A 17,968-nucleotide genomic window follows, 5' to 3' on the forward strand; every position below is an offset into this window, starting at 1 on the left:
GGGCTTTTCTCTTTAGATTCTCTTCTTCCACCCTACTCTCTCACTGTCTTTCTTGCTCTCTACCTCTTCTTTCTTCCTCTTTTCCTCTATCTCGCTCAGAGGGCTTGATGAAATAAACAGCAATCACTGTAGCATGAGCACCCAGCCTTAATTGAGCTCTCACTTTCACAATCCTGGTTCCAGTGTTTCCATGGTTATACATTATCCATCTATGTTTTAGACATGCAGTTTTTTTCCTGTAATAGGTAAATGTCACAATATAATATTCCATGTTTTTACTTGTTGAGATGTTACCTAACATGCCCTAGATAGATAGGTAGAGTACATAACCAGCCCAATTATATTTATTACACTTATCAAAACTTTGATTAAATATTTATTGCTTAAAACACTTGTGTAAATGTATCACATATCCCCTCTGTCAACATAAAGCAGTAGACTACTAGTTAATTTGTGAGGATGCATAGCAGCTAGTAAATAAAGTGAGATTTGTCAAGCTGCCCATCCAACTGCAGAGAACTGATTTTGTGTTTTATGTCAAATTCACAGGTATCACAGATGGCCATCTGAAATATATTCCAGTATCATGGCAATCTAGGAAATAGCCTTTATCAGGCAAGGTCACTTACAGTCTGTGTAAATGGATAGAAAATGTTGTTAACACACACACACACACACACACACACACACACACACACACACACACACACACACACACACACACACACACACACACACACACACACACACACAACAAATCTGCACAATGGTGAGCTACAGTACAGCTGTATATGGGCGGGGAATGCTTAATGACGTCAATTGAATTGGTTAGGTGACGAGCCCTTACCACGCCCCATGTGGGTGAAGGGGGGAGGGGAGGGAGACAGGCTGAGCTGATTCCACGTGTGACGCTTGCATTCCCAGCTCAGTGATATTTTCTTTAGCGGGCTTCGGTGTAGCCTTGTGCGTCTTCGTTAGTTACTGGCTATAGTTGGGTTAGCTATGGAGGGAGACGGGAGCCAAGCCACATCTGGAGGAAACCCTAATGATTCTCAACACGACCCGGGGTAAGACTGCAAATAGCAGTGTCACTTTTATCGTTATAGCTACATTGTATCAATAGTGCAAGGCTTATCAAAGCACTGACATTGATGTTGCTTTCCGGGTGCAGTCAACTACACCCTTGTTTGATTATATTAACAAACGGGCCTGCCCCCTTTTTCTATAGCTAAAACTCGCTGTGTTTGATAACTACAGCGCTCTTGCTGCTGCTCTGCCAACGTTTTGCTCGCTTTTGGTCGCTATAGCAAGTAGTTACCTACTTGTCAAAATGGCCGATCTGACATCTGGACTCACTTCTGCTATGTTTTCCCCTTACAGTAAAATGTTTATCGGTGGCCTCAGCTGGCAAACTTCGCCAGGTAAGAAAATAATTTGCGGACTACAGTGTGGCATTGTCGGGTTGTGTTCTGTGGTAGCTGAGACTGCCCGTGCTAGTTGCAACGTCTGTGTTTTGTGTGTGTGAGTGTGTGTGTGTTGGGGGGGATATGGTGTGTGTTTACCTCATAGCGCGCGTGTACCTTAGTGCGCGCAAGGTTATTTTTATTTCCAATCATTTGAAGTCCTCTATTCGACCCCTATGTGTATGGCTAGAGGCATTTTAAAGCTCGTACATATAATATTCTATATTTGACAGACGAATGAAAACGTCCAGTAACCTTCTGTTTGTTTTTCTTTGCGCAGACAGCCTTAGAGACTATTTTACTAAATTCGGGGAAATCAGAGAATGTATGGTGATGAGAGATCCAACGACAAAACGCTCCAGGTAATTAGCAAGTATATTTTCCCACTGTGTTTGTATTTGTCTTGATTGTTAACGTACGTGGTTTTGCAGTGTCCTTACAACACAACGTCAGTTAGCAAGCAATCAGCCATTTATTTTTGTTGCGCTTTTACAAGCGATTGAATCAGCCCATTCAGAAGGTAACGCATTTTGACGTTGACCGGACACTTCAGATAGAATACTGGAGGATCTTTGAATATTCCTGAAAATATAGGAAATAGACTACACTATTCATTCACATGATTCCTTGTGCAGCAATAAAAGGAAATGGCATTTACATTTAAGAAATAATTGAATCTGATATGAAAGGTAAACTCTTTTGATATCAAGTTACCTACCATACTCCATAATAGCTAATGTTGGTAAATATTTGTTACAATGTAACATTTGGCTGCTTTATATATTCCTTAGTCTACAAGCATTTCGCTACACCAGCAGTCTGCTAAATATGTGCATGATTTGATTTACAATGTAGCCTGTCATTTGGCTTTATTATTTGTTTCCATGTAATGGCTGTAGTTATACTTTACTGACTGATGGGCTGTTTGACCACTCTCCTGCCCCTACTGACTGACTCACTGCTTACAATGTGTCTTGTTTTTTTCCACAGGGGCTTCGGATTCGTTACTTACGTAGATGCTGCCAGTGTAGATAACGTCTTAGCTCAGCAACACCATGAATTAGACTCAAAAACGGTATGTCTCCTCTCTTCTGTCACGTTTTAAATGAAGTGTTTGTGGTTTTGTGACCCACCTGTCTGGCATGATTGACTATGTCCTATTGAGTTATTGATTATTCACTCTCACAGCCTCATGCACTTGATGCCAATAAGTAGCCCACCCTCCTTCAAATTACAAGACCTTCTGCTAACCCTATCTTTACCATTGAGTATTGAGTGCCATGTTACATAAAGTCATTTGAGTACCAATGGCACCTGCAACGCTTTCTCTCCAGGAACATCTGAGTGTTTTGAGATGGGGGAACACGTTTATTGTTGAATCTGCATATTATATAAAGTGATTGTTATTCTGTATTTGTTTTTTGTGAAAATACATTCCCAGCTGTCTTTATAGAATTTAGTAGGCTTTACATTGTTGTACATATCTATGCACCATCAGGCATTATTGGCTTTTCTTTTTTACAAAATGCAGTTTATAAATAAATGTTGTTTTTTAAAATCACCCTATCTTGATTTAAACTTTCATTTTTCATCCTCCCAATTCCCAATAGACTGTCATTGGCCTCAGTATCCACCCATTTACCCGTGTCTTCATCTCAGATGTCTGCATATTATCCACACACCTTCCGTCTGCATATTATACACTTCCTCTCTCACTGCAAGTCTGCTAAAGTGCACACATTCGCACAACATGACCCATTTTAAATCACAAACCCAAGACTAACTGTTATCCCCAGTGAATGCCATAAAAACATACCGTTATTGTTTAATGTATTGTTACACTATATTTAGTTTGGATGGATGGATGAAACGAGTTTGGTGGGAGGAGCTATAGGAGGACGGGCTCATTGTAATGGCTGGAATGGAATGAATAACAATATTAAACATATGGAAACATGTTTGACTCGTTCTTTTTATTTCATTCAAGCTATTACAATGAGCACGTCCTCCTATAGCTCCTCCCACCAGCTTCCTATGAAATTGGATAGATTATAACTTAAACTTAATTACAGGTTTCATGTTTCTCTGAGGGTGACAGTTGGTCAGAGGACTGCCATGACTGCAAAAAAATTGTGTTGTGATGATTTGCCCTCTGCGTTTAGTGTTTGATTTTCCATATTGGATAGTTTGATAATTTTTGATTCTAGTGCTTTGTCTTTGAAAGTGTGCATGACACACATTACAGCAGTTGTAGGTTAAGTAATAATATGTAGTCACACAGAAACTGCCAATGTAACTATCATGTAAAGATGTATTGTAATGTGGGACAAAAATAATGAATTGAAAGCTCAGTAAAGTCACACTGTCATGTTCTGTATGTAGATGCTGCAGTGTGTGCTCTAACTCAGCTGTGTGAGCCAGTGCTCAATGGGCTCGTAGTTTAGGAGTGGTGGAGTGAATACAAGCAGCCTAGATTGTCTTCAAGGACTCATGAACTGCTCTGATATTGCCAGAAGCTCTAGGTTTATAAAACAGATAGCTGATGAAGGAAATGCCTGTAGCTTCCCACACCTCACCTCAGGAAAATTACACTGATATTAATTTAAATGCACATTTCTTTGTTAATCTATATGCAATTTATTTTGTAGCCTAATGAATTTGTAATAATGCAGGAATCATTATGACTGCAGGTTTGAATGTAATGTTGAGATTCATTAGTACACCTCTAACAAAACCTTATCAATAAGGGGCAAATGTTAGTCTTGCAAACAAACAAATATAGGGGAAATCTATTTGAGAGGACATGCAGTTTTAGCCCAGCAAAGGAAGCAGTGTAGACACACTCTCCCTCTCCCTAACTCTCGATGTGTACCTAAGTGTTTTTGATGCCTTCTCTCCCCTCCTCCTTTCTGGACTTGCATCTACATAGGATTATTAGAAAACAGCTGATGACATCCATGCATTAAGGGACCTAGAGTATAATCTTTAGAGGATCTACTGCTTGTGTGGTATAATGTAATAGAGTCAACATTGAGCTGCCGACTCCCCTCTCTGTGCCTTGGGAGGTGTTCTACATTAAAGTGCTGGTGCAGTGTGAAATAGAGGGGACTCGCATCTCACCTTAAAGGTCCAATGCAGCCATTTTTATCTCAATATCAAATCATTTCTGGGTAACAAAGTACCTTAATGGGATTTTTTTCTCTCCAATTAAAATGGTAAAAAAGAAACCGCTTCTAAGCAAAGAGCAATTTCTCAAGCAAGAATTTTGCTAGGACTGCCTGGGAGTGGTCTAAGTGGGGAGGGGAAAATATACATTTGCTGTTATTGGCAGAGCGGTTTGGAACCCTTTCTTATTGGTCTATTAACTCATTTATCACCTGGTGATGTCAAAACTCCATCCCACCAAAACGGCCTGAAATTTCAGGTGGTCATTTCAAACAGCTCTTACACTAAAAAGGCACTTCATCGTATGGAAATGTATACTGAACAAAAATATAAATTCAACATGTAAAGTGTTGGTTCCATTTTTCATGAGCTGAAATAAAAGATCCCAGAAATGTTCCGTATGCACAAAAAGATTATTTCTGCCAAATTTTGTGCACAAATTTGTTTACATCCCTGTTAGTTAGAATTCCTCCTTTGCCAAGATAATCCATCCACCTGACAGGTGTGGCATATCAAGAAGCTGATTAAACAGCATGATTATTACACAGGTGCACCTTGTGCTGGGGACAAAAGGCCACTCAAATGTGTAGTTTTCTCACACAACAAAATACCACAGATGTCTCAAGTTTTGAGGGAGTGTGCAATTAGCATGCGGACTGAATGTTAATTTCTCTACCGTAAGCCGCCTCTGTCGTTTTAGAGAATTTGGCAGTATGTCCAATCGGCCTCAGAACCGCAGGCCACGTGTAACCATGCCAGCCCAGGACTTCAACATCTGGCTTCTTCACTTGCGGGATCGCCCGAGACCAGCCACCCGGACAGCTGATGAAACTGTGGGTTTGCATAACTGAAGAATTTCTTGAAATACTGTCAGAAACCTTCTCAGGGAAGCTCATCTGTGTGCTCGTCGTCCTCACCAAGGTCTTGACCTGATTGCAGTTCGGCATTGTAACTGATTTCAGTGGGCAAATGCTCACCTCATTGTGAACAGAGTGCCCCATGGTGGGGTTATGGTATGGGCAGGCATAAGTTACAGACAACGAACACGAGATCCCGAGGCCCATTATCGTGCCATTCATCCACCGCCAGCATCTCATGTTTCAGCATGATAATGCATGGCCCCATGTCGCATGCTGAAAATGTCTCAGTTCTTCCATAGCCTGCATACTCACCAGCCGTGTCCACCATTGAGCATGTTTGGGATGCTCTGGATTGACAAGTACAACAGTGTGTACCAGATCACGCCTATATCCAGCAACTTCGCACAGTCATTGAAGAGGAGTGGGACAACATTCCACAGGCCACAATCAACAGCTTGATCAACTCTGTGAAGGAGATGTGTCGTGCTGCATGAGGCAAATGTTGGTCACACCAGATACGGACTGGTTTTCTGATCAACACCCTACCTTTTTTTTTTAAAGCTATCTGTGACCAACATGCATATTATTATTATTATTATATATTAATATTATTATATTATTCCTACTCGTGAAATCTATAGATTAGGGCCTAATGAATTTGTATTACCTGATTTTTTTATATTAACTAACTCAGTAAAATCTTTGAAATTGTTTCATGTTGTGCTTATTTTGGTTCAATGTACATAAAACACACTGGCCTTTAAAAGGTGCTGCCTGGTCAGTCCGCCAACTGCATTGGCCATGCAGGATTTACGGTGATATGGCCTCTGCAGAAGTCAGGGCACTCATACTTTTTGTACTTTGCGGAGAAGTGCAGAGCTGTTGTGGAGGAAGTTTTCAAGGAAGTGAGCTTGTGTTTATACAGAACCTCCTGCTCTCACTCACTGTCAACCAATCATGTCAATGCGGAGCAAGGCGCACGACGATGAGGTACAGAGCTCAATTTGGCCTCTGCATGCCTCCGGAAGCTCTTCAATTGCGTCACATCATCCATACGGCGCCTCCGACCACATTTTCGGATGAAGCATAAATTGTCTCTAACACTGCCAGGTGAGGCTAGACTGGGAAATTGAAATCCAGACAGCAACATGGTTTGGTTTGTCAGCATGGGGAATTCAATGCAGCTGCTGTTGTTTTTTTCTTCCTTTCATCAGGATACAGTCATTCTATTTTTCCTCTAACATTCAATGTACATGATTCCCTATTAGAATAGTCTATGATTGCAAAATGCCCTTAAACCCTCATTAATTGTACAACATTCTAAGTTGTTACTAGTTTTAATACAGAGTTACTTCACAGGTATACGATCAGAGTTTTAGCATTATTTCAATTGGAGATACCTGTGGTTTTCCATTGCGGCACATGTATTTTCCTCTATTACATACGCTGAGGCATGTACTGCATACACACACTGCGTATACTTAACATGCATCGTGTTTTATGTAATCCTTGATAACATGGAAATGAAGGCTTGGGGTTGAATAATACTCAGTGTCTGTCGACAATAGGATTTCTGCTGATGTCATTTGTAAAAGCAATCTCTTGTAGACTGAACACTTTTCTGGCTAAATCACATCCCACTCTGCTAATGCATTCAGTCAGCTGAATTCAAACAGTCACTTTCTACCAGTGTCTAGTATTTTTGGCCGTCACACACCGACAGCTCTCTCTGTTATATTTCCCCTCCGTTTCTTCTATTATTATTTTTTTCCAATTGACAAGCTCTCATCCTACTTTATCCACAATATTCCACTGATGGTCTTTTCCCCCTTTTAGCTATGTGGCCTTAAAGATGAAAATGTGAAAGGAGAAATCCTTTGTTCACAGGACAATTGAATGTTGGGGCTATATTCAACCTTACTGTGACAAATGGCAAATGTGTCTTGAATGTCCTGGCTGTTTTAATGCATTGACTGTCCCATTTTAACGGGATGTGTTCTTGTGCATGATTTCAATTTTAGAAGTGAGGGGAAAATGTAATGTTCAAATGAATGTTTGATTTGCACAAATTGTTCTTGAGGAAGTATTGTGGTTGGTTCTAACACCTGACCAGATATCTCACATTTAGTTTGAGCTACTTTTTGACAATTCACATATCTGCAGTTCAGCACATAGAGCAAATTCTGTAACAAATAGTGAAAACATAAATGACTGTTTTGCAGTAAACTGATGCAATGATGAATAATACAATGCCTTTTTTTGTTTTCAGGCCTCATTGTATTAAATCTGAACCCAAATGTTCAAATTCATATTGGCTGCCATAATAACCCCTTGGATGGAATCAGGAAATGATATCTAGCTGTTCTGCGTAAAAGCATGCAGGGATGTGGTCTCGTAATAACCATGTTTTGTGAATCCATAATGTGAGCTAAAAGAGTAGATGACTCCAGTCAGTGTTATTTGATTTGAAATGAAAATCATGTTTTCCAGGAGGGAAACATTAAGTGGCTTTGAAGCGATTAAAGCGATACAGGTTCTGTGCCAGTATGAAGGAAGTTAGAGGTATTTGTGCGAGCCAATGCTAACTAGCGTTCGCGCAATGATGAAGTTTATAACAGATGCAGTTGAAGTCGGAAGTTTACATACACCTTAGCCAACTGCATTTAAACTAACTTTTTCATAATTCCTGACATTTAATCCTAGTAAAAATTCCCTGACTTAGGTTAGGATCACCACTTTTATTTTAAGAATGTGAAATGTCAGAATAATACTTAAGAGAGTGATTTATTTAAGCTTTTATTTCTTTCATCACATTCACAGTGGGTCAGAAGTTTACGTACACTCCATTAGTATTTGGTAACATTGCCTTTAAATTGTTTAACTTGGGTCAAACATTTCGGGGAGCCTTCCACAAGCTTCCCACAATAAATTGGGTGAATTTTGTCCCAATCCTCCTGACAGAGCTGGTGTAACTGAGTCTATAGGATTGAGGTCAGGGCTTTGTGATGGCCACTCCAATACCTTGACATTGTTGTCCTTAACTTCTTGACGCACACATCCCCTTAGCGGGATCATTTTCGTCAACATCCACTGAATTGCAGAGCACCAAATTCAAATGAAATTACAAAAAATATTTAATTTTCATGAAATCACAAGTGCAATATAGCAAAACACAGCGTAGCTTGTTGTTAATCCACCTGGCGTGTCAGATTTCAAAAAAGCTTTTCGGCGAAAGCATACCAACCGTTTATATAAGGACATCTCTCTCAGCAGACAAAACATTACAAACAGCTAGCAGCCTTGTACATTGGTCACGAAAGTCAGAAAAGCAATAAAATGAATCACTTACCTTTGATGATCTTTGTATGTTTGCACTCACGAGACTCCCAGTTACACAATAAATGTTTCTTTTGTTCCATAAAGATTATTTTTATATCCAAAATACCTCCATTTGGTTGGCGCGTTATGTTCAGAAATCCACAGGCTCGAGCGGTCACGACGGGGCAGACAAAAATTCCAAATAGTATCTGTAAAGGTGAAACATGTCAAATGTTTTTTATAATCAATCCTCAGGTTGTTTTTACAATATATAATTGATAATAGGCTGCTGGCACCCAGCCATCCACTGACGCGATGTGATCTTTCTCACTCATTTTTCAGAATAAAAGACTGAAACTATGTCTAAAGGCTGTTCAGACCATGTGGAAGCCATAGGAAAAGGAATCTGGTTGATATCCCTTTAAATGGAGGGAAGGCAGGCAATGGAACAGAGAGGTTTCAGGAAAAACAGCACTTCCTGGTTGGATTTTCCTCAGGTTTTTGCCTGCAATATCAGTTCTGTTATACTCACAGACAGTTTTGGAAACTTTAGAGTGTTTTCTATCCTAATCTGACAATTATATGCATATTCTAGATTCTGGGCCTGAGAAAAAGGTATGTTTTTCATCCAAACATCAAAAAAACTGCCCCCTACACTCAACAAGTAAAGCCATTTTGCCACAACTTTGGAAGTATGCTTGCCAAAACTAGTTTGTTAACAAGAAGTTTGTGGAGCGGTTGAAAAACGGGTTTTAATGACTCCAACCTAAGTGTATGTAAACTTCCGACTTCAACTGTATGTTGGAGCCATTAAAACTCATTTTTCAACCACTCCACAAATGTCTTGTTAACAAACTAGTTTTGGGAAGCATACTTCCAAAGTTGTGGGAAGTCGGTTAGGACATCAACTATGTGTATGACACAAGTCATTTTTCCAACAATTGTTTACAGACAGATTATTTCACTTATAATTCACTGTATCACAATTCCAGTGGATCAGAAGGTTACAAACACTAAGTTGACTGTGCCTTTAAACAGCTTGGAAAATTCCAGAAAATTATGTCATGGCTTTAGAAGCTTCTGATAGGCTAATTGACATAATTTTAGTCAATTGGAGGTGTACCTGTGGATGCATTTGAAGGCATACCTTCAAACTCAGTGCCTCTTTGCTTGACATAATGGGAAAATCAAAAGAAATCAGCCAAGACCTCAGAAAAAGAAATGGTAGTCCTCCACATGTCTGGTTCATCCTTGGGAGCAATTTCCAAACGCCTGAAGGTACCACGTTCATCTGTACAAACAATAGTACGCAAGTATAAACACCATGGGACCACGCAGCCATCATACCACTCAGGAAGGAGACATCCCCTGTCTCCTAGAGATTAATGTAGTTTGGTGCGAAAAGTGCAAATCAATCCCAGAACAACAGAAAAGGACCTCGTGAAGATACTGGAGGAAACAGGTACAAAAGTATCTATATCCACAGTAAAACAAGTCCTATATTGACATAACCTGAATGGCCGCTCAGCAAGGAAGAAGCCACTGCTCCCAAACTGCCATATAAAAGCCAGACTACGGTTTGCAACTGCACATGGGGACAAAGTTGGTACTTTTTTGGAGAAATGTCCTCTGGTCTGATCAAACAAAAATAGAACTGTTTGGCCATAATGACCATCATTATGTTTGGAGGAAAAAGGGGGAGGCTGCAAGCCGAAGAACACCATCCCAACCGTGAAGCACGGGGGTGGCAGCATCATGTTGTGAGAGTGCTCTTGCTTCAGGAGGGACTGGTGCACTTCACAAAATAGATGGCGTCATATATTGACGCAACATCTCAAGGCATCAGGAAGTTAAAGCTTGGTCGCAAATGGGTCTTCAAAATGGACACTGACCCCAAGCATACTTCCAAAGTTGTGGCAAAATGGCTTAAGGACAAAGTCAAGGTATTGGAGTGGCCATCACAATGCCCCGACCTCAATCCTATAGAAAATTTGTCGGCAGAACTGAAAAAGAGTGTGCGAGCAAGGAGGTCTACAAACCTGACTCAGTTTCACCAACTCTGTCAGGAGGAATGGGCCAAAATTCACCCAACTTATTGTGGGAAGCTTGTGGAAGGCTACCCAAAGCGTTTGACCCAAGTTAAACAATTTAAAGGCAATGCTTCCAAATACTAATTGAGTGTATGTAAACTTCTGACCCACTGGGAATGTGATGAAAGAAATAAAAGCTGAAATAAATCATTCTCTTAAGTATTATTCTGACATTTCACATTCTTAAAATAAAGTGGTGATCCTAACTGACCTAAGACAGGTAATTATTACTAGGATTAAATGTCAGGAATTGTGAAAAACTGAGTTTAAATATATTTGGCTAAGGTGTATGTAAACGTCTGACTTCAACTGTACCTGTAGACTTCCAGTCATTGCACTAATTCTAGTTAGCAATTTTGCTAGCACTAGTTCCTTCAAACTACACACAGAGACATAAACATGGTATCCATGAGTTCATCTGACTGTGGAGAAGTAGATAAAGGGCATTGCCAAAATCACAAAGTATATTAAAGAAAACTCAAATGTAATATATTTTGAATTTTGATTTTTAATTATTCTACAATTATATGATTATGCAGTCTAAATGTGCTTTCAATCAAAAAAATGTGCTATGGTGCTTTTTTCTTTACATTTTTCACATAGCGCTTAAATATTAACCTGGGAATTAATGCTAGTTATGCATTTTCTTGGTCAATATACCTTGACTAACCATGATGTGTGAAGGGCTATTGATTTATTAGTCAGCTATGCTTCTACGGAGTAATGCGGGATTATGTGAATGACGGACCAGGACAATTTGACGATGCAAAAGGAAATAAAATTGTGCATTTGATTAAATCAGACAGCTTTAATATGACTTTTGATTCATCTGTGTGGGGAAGATGTGAAATCCCACACTGATAATTGTTTACTAGTGTAGGAGGCTTGAGCCCAAAGGTTCCCAGTACAGCTGGGTCTTTCTCTCCCTGGTAGTTCATTGGTAGATTTAATGTCATTGATTGGCTAAAGGAGTCCATTCACCTGGTGATCAAGGACTTATTCAGACCAGGGACAGAGGGGAAGGATGGAAAACAGAAGTCCTGAAGGGGACTTGGGGAACTCGAAGCCTGATTTTGAATGTGTGTCTGTACTGTCAGTTGCGACGGTAATCCTAACGTCGTCCAAGTCGTGTATGCCGGTCTGTGGGATAGTCTTGTGATCCATGAGGAATGCTTTAAACCCACACATCCAAATCCCTGTGATTAGTTGTGTTTAAGTGATTGACAACTTTGATAATGATTGATATCTATCTAATCTCCCTTTTTCCTCTTTCTCTTGTCCTTTTTTAAATATTTACCAGATCGATCCAAAAGTTGCCTTCCCTAGACGTGCTCAGCCCAAGGTAAGACAACATGCTGAACATGTTTTAACCTCTCATGGAGAGGACTTTTAGTTTGTTGGTTGCTTTCTGTAACACTGGGTACATTGCTGACCTGCAGAGAGGGTCTGGTCATGGAACGGCATGTCGGCCTGCAGATTAGTTTTGGTATGCAAGTGTCACTATCAGGCTGGTCTGGAGCTTGCTACAGGTAGATGACTGGCTGTCTGATTTCTCCCGTAGCTGCACCACCACCGTACTTGTTTACATCAACATGTTGTCTAGAAACTGTAGTGAGGTAGAATTTCCCTGGGTGACTGCTCTAAAGACTTCGCTGCATTTGATTGAATGAGAGAGTATCACATTGTAGTTGTTCACACAATGTTTTTCCCTGAAGACGCTGAGGTAGATTGGGGCATTTTCTTTTTTTTTTATTAACACAAAGAGAGGCATTGCTACTCTGTTACTTTGATCAGGTTTCAAACAGGAATGACGGAGGTAAAGCTTTCCAAGCCGAGGCACATGTTATCTTAAGGCTGGGTATGGCTACATGCATGTAATTGAGAACAGCTAGGGGATGTGCTCGTTTCTTGATACAGTCTCTCTCCCCCCCTTGTTTTTGGTAGCAGGTAGCCTAGCGGTTAGAGCGTTGGGCTAGTAACCGAAACGTTGCTGGTTCCATTACCTGAGCCGACAGGGTGAAACATGTCTGTGCCCTTGAGCAAGACACTTAACCCTACTTTTCTCCAGGGGTACTGTACTACTATGGCTGCACAGTAAAACAACACATCTCCCTCTACCTATCCAGTGTATGGGACAGATAAAATGTTTTATTTTATGACATTTTTTATGCACCTATTCATGTGAAGTCCAATTAAATAACAATTTGTTCTTAACTGACTTGCGTAGTTAAATAAAGGTTTTACAAAATATATATAAAAAATGGTGTACAGTAATAGTGATAATACTGACAGAAGTCTAGTCTGAGTGTACAGTAATAGTGATAATACTGACAGAAGTCTAGTCTGAGTGTACAGTAATAGTGATAATACTGACAGAAGTCTAGTCTGAGTGTACAGTAATAGTGATAATACTGACAGAAGTCTAGTCTGAGTGTACAGTAATAGTGATAATACTGACAGAAGTCTAGTCTGAGTGTACAGTAATAGTGATAATACTGACAGAAGTCTAGTCTGAGTGTACAGTAATAGTGATAATACTGACATAAGTCTAGTCTGAGTGTACAGTAATAGTGATAATACTGACAGAAGTCTAGTCTGAGTGTACAGTAATAGTGATAATACTGACAGAAGTCTAGTCTGAGTGTACAGTACTTCGTTCCATTGCAGACTGTGTTGATATTCAAGCATATGTTACAGTATTTGACAGATTTGTACAGTGCTTTGATATTTTCTGCTCTGTGGGCTGTTTTATGCAAAAAAACACCCTTGATATCAATTATGCAATCATTTTTGAATAAACATGAATTTGACTCAAGGACATTTTTAACAATATAGAAAGATGCAGACCTATGTAGGCTATAAGGTGTTTGTTTCTAAAGAGCAATGACACTGTGAAGGAATTTGAAGGTGAAATCAAACCTTGACTTGTCTTCGGACCCTTAAGGGCAGGCTTATTTTTAACCCTGAGTGGAGTGAGAATGTGGCTGTCAAAGAACGTAGAGGCTGTAGGATTAAAGAGCAGTTAAATCAGCATTGCATGGGGTTTTGGCGCATGTACAATATATGAAAGAAAGGTTTTATGTACAGCAATGTTCAAGCCCTCAGGTTATCGTCATCCTTTAGAGCAAAACGTGTTCCGTTCTCTGTTTGTCAGTAACTCTGGCTCAGGGTTTTTATTGCCCATGTTACATTTCAGAGTGAGCGTTTACCTCAGAACATGCTGTCGGCTGCATGCTCACTCTGTCCCAATTGTGAGTGTTTACAGTGTGTTTTTACAGTGTGTGTGTACATTGTGTGTACCTACAGTTTGACAGCGTGAGGAACATCCACCTTAGGCATTTAAGGCTGGGTAGGGAGGGACAGCCTCTGGCTGGCTGGTAGACTAACTGGCTGAGAGCACGTTGTTTCCTAACTCTTCAATACGGGAATGGCTTCAAGGGTGGCAGGTGTCCACAGCACACTTGTCCAGCTAATTGAAATGAAGAACTTTCCCAGAGTGGACAATCACTGGAGGAGAAATGATGAACTCACTCCCTTCACTACTCACATGCCAGGCCAGCCACTCTGGTCCAAGGCAGCGCAGGCAGGCAGGCTGGCTCAGGGCCTGGGGCTCCGAGATGATCGGGCATTAAATCAGGCTGCAGTTCTCAGCAGCAGTCAGAACACAACACAGCCTGTTTTCTTTGTGTTAAGCGAACCACCTAATAATAAGCTTTATGCAATTATACAACCGCCATCACATACAATCATGTGGCATTATGGCATTATATTTGTGACTTGCCCCATATTTTGGAGTATGCTGAATAGAACTGAAACAAGCAGGCGTATGTTGAGTACTGTACTCAGCTGGGGTGTCATTCGTTTGGCAACTTTGTGAACAAGTCAAAGAAGATGAGTTTGTTGGTTTATTACCAAACAGACATTAAATGCAGACATACCAGGAGTGTGCCTTTCCAGAGTCTATACTGTTAGTTTTATGGCTGTTAAATTCTATTCCTGGGGCAAGCATCTATACATCTCAGCGGTGGCACCACAGGTCTGAGTGGTGTGACCAACAAAACATTCTGGGGCCCGTAGTGTTTCTTGATCTGGTAACCTAACCAGGTTAAACTTTATACGGTATGACGTGATCTGTTATAAAAATGTTTAATATTTTCTATTTAGGTCACATGGTTTAATATCTCCTGGGGAAAAAAGGGGAGGTTGAAAACCCTGTCCAACTGCAGCAACCTTGTACCTCATATGAATTATATTTTAAAATAGGACTAGGGGGGTTTCATACACCAACACAGAGAAAGCATCATGATTGGACAATAAAACTCACAGGGCTGAGTTATGCAGGTTTGCATCGTGTCCTCCTACCCTGTCAGCTATTAAAACATTTCCTCAGGTTGTCAGCTATTGTGTTTATTGATTAAATCCAGTTGATAACTTTTGGAATGAAACAGTCTAGGGAGACTAGTCAGACCAAGTTTGAATATAAACCACATTTGATACCATTCACATTATCTCACAAACAAATGGGCTATAAATTCATAACGTCAACGCTTCGTTTACCCTGGCCAGAGAGATGGATCCAATAGTAGACTATGCAGCAGCTGTTGTTAGTAACCTACAGTTGATCAGACGGAAAAATAGTATTGTTTCCATGCAATTCAGCATGTCAGATGGTTTGTGTTTAGGTGTCTAGGCTGCTACATTACATTGCTTGTCTGTCGGGAGTGTGATGTGTTATCACTCTTGCTAAATAAAAACTGGAGGAAAGTGGAGAGCGCAGCTTGAACGTTGTGACCGGCCCGCGTGACCTACGATTTCCATGAATCTGATTGGTCAAGACACGCAAAAAGCCAGTCAGCAGCACTTCGATGTGAAGGACAGAGAGGTTGTGCGCGAGTTGACAAATCAAATAGCACTTTGCCCTTTTTAACGGTTTTGCGTCAATATATTTTAATATACTAAATCAAAATACCTGATTTAAAAAGGTCTGTGGCAAATGCCGCCTCGTCACACGTTTCCCTGCGGCCCTGATACATTTACATTAGGCTATAATTAGGGATGTGACATATTGAAATTGTTTCATAACGTTTAAATGGCCTTTTCATCAAATTTCACGTGAATTCAGCATTAGATCTGTACTACCATTACTGTACCTCTATTCTACCTTCCAGTTTGAATTTACTTCTCATTTAACTTCTCAGAGTATTGCCATACAGGATTCTGCTGCTGTCGCTTGCCTTTCTCTCTCTGCCTTTTTTCCCAGCTGTTAACAACGATGACGTAGTGGCGTCAACTCCCATTTCTGAGTTACAAGATTCGATTCCGCTAGCAATCAACTCCTAAGATTCAGTATGTTTGGAACAGAGACTGATTAGTTGCCGTAATTCCGTGAACACAACAATTTGCGTATTTCATAGCGAGCTAGCGAGAGAGAGGGGAACAGTGTAGGCAGGCCAGTTACCAGGCAGACAGTCAGAACCGTAAACTAGGCATATCTATCGGCAATCAAAAACGGTATCTTTCAATGCAGTGCTGTATCTTGCAATTTCTTGTCTTGTAATGTCTCGCAACTTCAGTAAAGCAGGGCCTACCATCAATTAATAGCCTAGGGCATTCTACACGAAAAAGACCGAAGACACACTCGCATCATTAGCGAAGAGCAAGGGTGTAATCATTTTCCAAACATTTGCACGACAACATGCAACTAAAATTCGTTTCTGTTGGACAAATTCCGGTAGGTCCCTCCCCGATTTGTTCCGTTTGCTTCAGTTTAAGAAACGTTTGCAACTGAATCAGCGTAATGAATATTCCCCAGGCGAGGGAGAGCGAGGAGGGGGCAGGCAGAAAGAATCGCGGTGCGCATGTTTCTCAGTAATCTTAATTGTTGTTTTGCATGCCTTGTAAATTCACCAAAGTAGCCTAAAGTTCCTCTTCCTCTTTTGGTTTTATTTAAATTACACAGCTTTCCCCAGGCCTGTATTGCCTTCTGTCATCATGAAGTGCTTTGAGGGACTAGTCAAGAATCATATCACCTCCACCTTACTTACTTACTGGCACCCTAGACCCACTGCAAATGGCATACCACCCCAATAGGTCCACAGACGATGCAATCGCCATCACACTGCCCACTGCCCTGTCCCATCTGGATAAGAGGAATACCTATGTAAGAATGCTGTTCATTGACTACAGCTCAGGGTTCAACACCATAGTACCCTCCAAGCTCATCATCAAGCTGGAGGCCCTTGGTCTCAACCCCACCCTTTGCGATTGGGTCCTGGACTTTCTGACGGGCTGCCTCCAGGTGGTGAAGGTAGGAAACAACACCTCCACTATGCTGATCCTCAACACTGGGGCCCCACAAGGGTGCATGCTCAGCCCCCTCCTGTACTCCCTGTTCACCCATGACTGTGGGGCCATGCACGCCTCCAACTCAATCATCAAGTTTGCAGACGACACAACAGTGACAAGACAGCCTATAGGGGGGAGGTGAGGGCACTCTGAGTGTGGTGTCAGAAAAACAACCTCTCACTCAATGTCAACAAAACAAAGGAGATGATTGTGGACTTCAGGAAACAGCAGAGAGAGCACCCTCCACTCCAAATAGACCGGACGGGTGTTGTAATAATGGGCTCCTGAGTGGTGCAGCGATCTAATGCACTGCATCTGTGCAAGAGGCGTCACTACAGCCCCTGGTTCGAATCCAGGCTGGGTCACACCCGGGCGTGATTGGGAGTTCCATAGTGAGGCGCCAAATTGGCTGAGTTCGTCCGGGTTTGGCCGGGGTAGGCTGCCATTTTAAACAAGAATTTGTTCTTAACTGAAAAAACGTAAATGACAGAATTTGGCAAATGAGTTTACTTGTGGTACTTGTGGTCCTGAAAACAAAGCATTACAGTGCATTTGGAAAGTATTCAGACCAATGACTTTTCCACATTTACGTTACAGCCTTATTCTAAAATGTATTACCTAGTTTTCCTCAAGAATCTACACACAGTACCCTATAATGACAAAGCAAAAACAGTTTTTTAGAAATGTTTGCAAATGTATAAAATAAAACTACAGAAATACCTTAATT

At 40.8% G+C, this 17,968-nt stretch overlaps 1 protein-coding gene across 4 annotated transcripts in view; it reads left to right on the forward strand.

Annotated features, from left to right (window-relative positions):
• Nucleotides 1-880: 880 nt before the first annotated feature.
• The window catches only part of LOC139385521 (RNA-binding protein Musashi homolog 2-like), a 494,242-nt gene continuing 477,154 nt past the window's right edge, over nt 881-17,968 (forward strand). For all 4 annotated transcript variants that reach the window (XM_071130644.1, XM_071130645.1, XM_071130646.1 and 1 more), the window contains exons 1-5: nt 881-1,067; nt 1,381-1,421; nt 1,744-1,825; nt 2,454-2,538; nt 12,197-12,238. In XM_071130644.1, the coding sequence (XP_070986745.1) occupies nt 1,003-1,067; nt 1,381-1,421; nt 1,744-1,825; nt 2,454-2,538; nt 12,197-12,238 (315 nt within the window). In that variant the 5' untranslated portion in view covers nt 881-1,002. The remainder of the gene's footprint in view (nt 1,068-1,380; nt 1,422-1,743; nt 1,826-2,453; nt 2,539-12,196; nt 12,239-17,968) is intronic.

The sequence above is a fragment of the Oncorhynchus clarkii genome, chromosome 27, assembly GCF_045791955.1.
Source record: "Oncorhynchus clarkii lewisi isolate Uvic-CL-2024 chromosome 27, UVic_Ocla_1.0, whole genome shotgun sequence".
NCBI lineage: Eukaryota > Metazoa > Chordata > Actinopteri > Salmoniformes > Salmonidae > Oncorhynchus > Oncorhynchus clarkii.